At 51.1% G+C, this 6,000-nt stretch overlaps 3 protein-coding genes across 3 annotated transcripts in view; all 3 read right to left on the bottom strand.

Moving 5' to 3' along the window:
- STEHIDRAFT_154769 (uncharacterized protein) overlaps positions 1–1,183 on the bottom strand; it is a gene marked incomplete at both ends in the record, with an annotated part of 3,134 nt that extends 1,951 nt beyond the window's left edge. Inside the window, 4 exons of the mRNA XM_007301926.1 lie at positions 186–288; positions 339–768; positions 843–1,101; positions 1,168–1,183. Coding sequence (XP_007301988.1) covers positions 186–288; positions 339–768; positions 843–1,101; positions 1,168–1,183 — 808 coding nt within the window. The remainder of the gene's footprint in view (positions 1–185; positions 289–338; positions 769–842; positions 1,102–1,167) is intronic.
- Positions 1,184–1,624: 441 nt separating this feature from the next.
- STEHIDRAFT_154768 (uncharacterized protein) lies at positions 1,625–4,076 on the bottom strand (the record flags this gene model as incomplete). Its single annotated transcript, XM_007301925.1, has 5 exons — positions 1,625–1,858; positions 1,922–1,963; positions 2,011–2,111; positions 2,174–2,806; positions 3,326–4,076. The coding sequence occupies 5 exons, from the start codon at positions 4,074–4,076 to the stop codon at positions 1,625–1,627; spliced, it is 1,761 nt and encodes a 586-aa protein (XP_007301987.1).
- A 276-nt stretch (positions 4,077–4,352) lies between these two features.
- On the bottom strand, positions 4,353–5,079 carry STEHIDRAFT_154767 (uncharacterized protein; the record flags this gene model as incomplete). The annotated part of the gene is made up of 2 exons (XM_007301924.1): positions 4,353–4,892; positions 4,948–5,079. 2 exons carry the CDS (start codon positions 5,077–5,079, stop codon positions 4,353–4,355), a joined length of 672 nt encoding a protein of 223 aa, XP_007301986.1.
- Between the last annotated feature and the right edge of the window lie 921 nt (positions 5,080–6,000).

The raw sequence follows: 6,000 nt of genomic DNA, 5'->3' as shown, positions 1-6,000 counted from the left end.
AGACCATCCACGCTGTCAAATGGAGGATCCGTCGTCTGATTCTTCCATTGAGCTTTCGTCGTCCCCGTCGGGGGATCTGGCCATTATGTTCCCCATCGCGAACAAGTCTGAGTATATCTTCAGTGGGCGACTCGTCTGCGAACCGAGATTAATAAAGCAATGCACAAAATAACAAGATAACGTACCACCGTTGTCTACTGAGGTGTGAACCGTGTGTCCCATATTCCCGTCGCTTCTGTAATCATTGCGGCGTCTGATGAACGGAGGGCGATATTGGCCCATACCTTCCTACACGAACAATGAGATTTGCAAATGCAAGATATAAGCGAAATACACACCCTGACAAGATCGATACGACGCTTGACCCGCACCACGTTCGTGAATGAGAAAAAGACAGAGGTTCTCGGTAAACCGTCCTCCCCTTGCAAAAGCACGACTTCCGGATATATCGCTACATCCAGAACATCGCCCATCATAAGACTCGTACGTCTCCAAGGCCTCACCACCTGATCAGGACCTAGAAATTGGAATGAAGGCCGCTCGAACAGCTCGCCATTGGGTTGGTACACCCTTCTGCGGATTGTAAGAGTTTGGGGCAACGAATTCAGCGCAGAGGGGGGAGGGAGGCCGAGGTGTCGAAAGACAGCGCGTATGACAGTCGCCAGAGCATCCATCTGGCACCGAAATGTGTCGTCCCAACCGTCATAACCCGAGGTGAGGCGAAGAAACAAGACTGGGTTCCACCGCCTTCGCTGTGACACGGGGGCGCTGTACATGATGGTGTGAGTGGAGTGAATATAAGGAAGAACAATTCTGGGGAGAATCATGTACAACACACGCACCAATTTAAGTCTCCAGTAAGATCAAGAGACCAGTCGGCTGCGACTCCCTGAACGCGTATAGAGAGAGGTTGACCCGTGTGATTGGTGATGACGAATGGAAAGCTCTGGACGAACAAATTCCCTGTAGATAGGCTCAGGGATATAAAAGCCCAGACGTCGTCGTCTTCCTCAGGCAAGCGCCGCATGGCCGGGTCAGCAGGGACAGCCCATTCACCGCTAAAGTCGGTGGTGTCCACGAGACAGAGAGGCTGACCGTTATCTAGAGCCCAACGAAATGGCACTAAATAAGAACGCAACAATCTCAGAAGACCACGGGGAAACGTACATTGGGGACGCGACATAGAGGACTCACAAAGGGTAGAACATCACAACAGAGTAGATAAATACTGCGTAATATACTCTGGAGGTCCAACGGGACTTAGGTATGCGGACCATTGTTTCGCTGAGCTCCTGTTAGGTGAAAAAGAAAAGGCTGGCGGGCGGACACCAAAAATGACACGGCGGTAGTCTCATAAAAGTGCTCACAGCCTCGGAAAATTGTTACACACGATCGAAAGACCCAGGCGAAGGCGTAGACGACTGAACCGGCGCCGTAAGGCAAAAGGATTCACTGTCACATTGCTGACACACACATAACCGAATACACCTGCCATTCACTACTTGATCGAGTGCGCACAGTTCCCCGATTGGAACGCAGAGATTTCGCCATAAAGAAGGGCAAGTACCAAGAAGAATATATGGACATTAACGATACGGTATTACGCCACCGCCATACAAGAAGGCTATTCAACAATTTCACCCCTCACCCAAAGAACGGGTTCGGTATCGGGTTCGCACCCCCCGCCGCATGCTTTACCACCATATAACCACGAAGTAAAAGGCTTCGTCCACCAAGGACCACCGACTGTCTTATCCGCAAAGGACATTCGCAAACAACCGGCATCTGTCCAACAGCGAATAATGTCTGGACAATTCCATTTAGTCATCTCCGTCGGATGACCCCAGTCGTTCGATACCTAAGTAGAGATGTTCAATAAAGACGACCGAAAAAAGAAGACCTTTTCGAGCAGGCGACGGACCTGGAGGCTCCCATGGGTAGACAGCATCTCTGTAGACGTCGGCTACAAAAGATGAGCGAGGGTGGGCATCACGGTTGGATAGAACTTACTGCGTTACCCTCGAAGCCAACTATAGTAAAGCCGCGGTCGATGTATTTCGCAATACACGCGTTTTTGCTGATACCGGAGTTGCTGATAGTAGAAACGAGCCCTACAACGTACCCATCGAAGGGATATTAACTAATGAACGGGAAAATGTCAGAAAGGTCTCACCAATTCCGTGAAGGGTCAACGACGGGTATGCCATCGAAAACCCGTCCGCGGTTAAGAAGTTCATGACGAGCGTAGACCAGAAAAGCGATATTTGGTGCACCGCCGACAATCTAGCGACGCAGACAACTTGAAGCTTCGTCCCACGTCCGACATTCACAAGTGTTGTGACAGATACCACACCTGCGCCGTAGTCTCCGATAAGCTCGCCGAGCCCTGACAGTCGTCTCTCCACAATGACGCGATACCCCTCCAGGTCACGGAGGTGCAATACAATGGAAAGAGCATATAGAGAGTTCGCGTAGATGTCCATGTCGTGAGCGTGTACCGGGGGACATGATGTGCCGTGGAGGACGAAGTCGAGTGCTTCTGAGCCGGAAATGATCGTACCGGAGCGCCGCATGAGAGAGCGAAAGGCCTCCTCGTCGTCTACGTACTTCCGGAGAAGCTGTGTATGTTTGCGGCGTAGATAGTTCTTGACAGCGTAGTACCAGAACTTGGAAGCAAGCCGCGTCGACCACAACGTGGGAATGGGTACATGCGCAAATATTCTCTCGATCAAGAGGACGTCCAAGCCTCGATTACCCGCGAGATGTATGCGGGGGTTTGTGTAGCCTTCGAATGTAGCGAACAGAACTACGATGCCATAATCATGTTAGTAGAGCGATTACAAGACATTGGACTACTCACGGGCAGAGTGCGCTACCGGAGACGACATAGTGAAGGTTAAATCGTGAGCTGGAGGGGGAGACGTGAGTAGAGATGGAACAGGAAGATACGGACCTTAAGCAAAAGGGCCGAAAATGCCAAAGACACCTTGCACAATAAGCAATCGAACACGCCCGGAAGAAAGAAAGAGCACAGATCCGATGACCGGCGAAAAACAGCGAGTGGACAGTGAGCACCCAAAAAAATGCAGGCAAAGTCGCCGCGCTCTAGGCGTATCCACGTAGAGGGGCCGAGTGCCTCCTATAGGGATAGGAGGAAACACAATTTTATGCGCAATTTTTTTTGGCGGACCACGGCGACATTAAAGGGTACAGGAGTCACAACGATAAGGAGCGCCTAAAGTCATAGACCATCCAGGAGCTCTCTGCGGGTCATTGGCGCAAGATCAACAGGAGGACGAGACCCTGGGGGAAGGGAGAGACGTACAAGAAATGAAGTCAGAGCGATGCATGGAAAGGGGCGAGATGTACGGAAAGGAGGGAGAAAGGGGATCAGACGAACTATATTGCCATCCCACAAGTGCACCGAGGTCCATGTCTGCAATCAAACCGTCCGCTCCTCTCAAAGGCATGACTACACTACGGCTCCAGACGAGTTTGAAGCAGGCTGCATCCGCAAAAGAGCGCGCTGTATCGGCACAGTATGCTGCGGGGAGCACATTGCCGGGTGAACGTTCGGTTGCCGGCATATCTTGAACTAGGAATGGGTGGCGCGCGGTTCGAACGAGGATGCGGGGGGGCGGGAGCGAATGACGCCGGTGAGGGGGAATAAGACCGACCCGATCAAAGGTCGTTTTAGGATAAGCCACGACCAGGCCATCGCAGGTCATGTAGTTGACGAGGTGAGTGGACCATGTCCAAGGAACAGCAGCAGATGGTCGAGAGCCTGATGATAGAAAGAGACGGATAGAGCGGCCACACCATATGTTCTCCGTGTAGAGGTTGTAAGCACGTTCCTCCACGATACCCTCTACCTCCTCCATGTTATCATTTCCGAACCCCGGACTCGTTTCCTCCCCTCCGATCTTAATGACGAATTTGTGCGCGATATCAGGGGCGTCGCTGATGAATCCGGGACAAACAATGTCGAGAGATACGGGGATGTATTGATTTTGATCATCGAGCAGAAAGCGGGGGATGATGCTACCAGTAACGACGGCTTCTGTGTCATGAAGCATCGCCAGGAATTCAACAAAATGAGAGTGATCAGGAAACCAAGGACTGAGGTGCGCGCGTAACCGGTATAAACATGCCCGCCGTGCAGCTGTTCTCATTTCGCGAGATACAGACATCCAAGTTGTAATTTCGGGAATGGAAAACAGAGGAGCCAAGAACTTGAGTACGTCGACTAGGGTCCTGACAGACATGGTGTGCCGGTACGAATGGAGGCAGCACAAGTAGACGTGACCACAGAAAACGCCTGCGGGCCACATTCCCACGCTGAGGTGGCGACACTACGCGTACAACGACAGAACGAACCGCCGCAACTCCCTCTCTCCGAAGATTTCCACGACGTTTGACCCAGATTGTTTGTACCACCAAATGGTCCTTGCCAGCCTCTCAGAACTAATGGCAGCAGAGTCCATCCAGGCTCCACCTTTCGGCCCATCCAGTACTACTAGCACTCTTCCTGTCACCGCATCCTCGGCAATAGACGACATAACGGAGTTATGGAGCTTTGTAGAAGCCGAAGGAGCAGCGTACGCCGAGTAATACCACCGGTATTCTTGTTCATCGCGGTCGTAGAAGTTCAAGAGAGGTTGTCCACCTTCGCTGTCCAGCAAATCTCGTAAGCAAGCCTTGTCGATGGCTCCATCGGTGGTGAAATCAACATGACATGGGTCAATGTGATAGAGAAGCGATTGGACTGATGAAAGGGCATCGTGGGCGTGGATGTCGGGATGGATAATAAGGCCGTTCCAGGCGGTACCGTCATCATCGTCCTTTGCATGAGGTGTCGAGGAATCGCTGCGCTGGCAAACTTGATGGATCCTCTACGATGGAACGACCTCAGTACGAAGGGAGGTCGGTCAAGCAGAGAGAACCGACCTTAGAAGAAACCAACCAGTCTGGATGCGCGTTTTTGACATTCTCTCGCAGTCCACCAGCCTTGCCAAGCAGAGTCATAGCATGCGCAGCTGCTATCGCTTCATGCAATTCGGCGGCGGTGGGAGTATACATGGGTTGTAATAATTGCAAACAAGTGGCAGCCCATTTACTTAATAGGACACAACAGTTACTATGAGACACCCGTCCACGACTGAATCCGAACACCTGATTCAGATTGAATCCGAGAAGTCGCGACATTCGATCGACTATAATATAGAATAAGTGAGAGCGAGTCTTGAAACAAAAGCAATAAATGCGCACCGTTAGAAAAAAAACACACAAAAAGTACAGGTCATGGCTCTTATGACGATTCCTAAATACAAATGTCGAGCGCGAATTCGTTAGGGTGAAGAACGCGTCGGTAAAAGCGTTTGTCACGTACAAACTGTGAAGGTGAAGAAATTGTCAAAGAAATCTCCTTGCCCTTCTACCGATGCTATCGTTTCAAAGATGGGGTCCAGCGTCAGGTGTCGCAGTATGTTGTCTCCGAGTTGACGGGCAGGCTTCGGTGAGCTTCGGCCGTCAACAACAAAGTTATGCAAGGACAGCTCTATGTACGACGCAAACATGTCATAATTAGACGTCGTCATGAAGACGATGACGATCACGCACCTTGATACATCACATCCTCCAAAGAGACAGCCAATTTTACAAGGAGAATCACTAGAGGAGCGTTGATCGGTTCTCCAAGGTTCTCCAGCAAAGACATAGCGAAACGGAACGCTAGTTTACAGTCCATCATGGCGTGCACAGCCCAGCGAAGTAACGGATGATCTACACGAGACTGTGCGAAGGAGTATACCACAGCCCATACACTAGAAAAGGCCAAGACACGAAGGACCATCCAGGAGACGACAATATCCTGAGTCGGGAGGTTGAGATCGTGCCCAGTGAGCTGGAAGAGAAGACGCCGCATTCTGTTGCTGCGGGATGCAGACACTGATTCTAGTAGATCTCTGCGTGACGCGTCATCGGGACAGAGGTCTAACAGAA

Source organism: Stereum hirsutum, assembly GCF_000264905.1.
Source record: "Stereum hirsutum FP-91666 SS1 unplaced genomic scaffold STEHIscaffold_4, whole genome shotgun sequence".
Classification (NCBI taxonomy): domain Eukaryota; kingdom Fungi; phylum Basidiomycota; class Agaricomycetes; order Russulales; family Stereaceae; genus Stereum; species Stereum hirsutum.
Note: the sequence above shows the minus strand (reverse complement) of the source record. Positions and strands in the feature narration are given on the sequence as shown.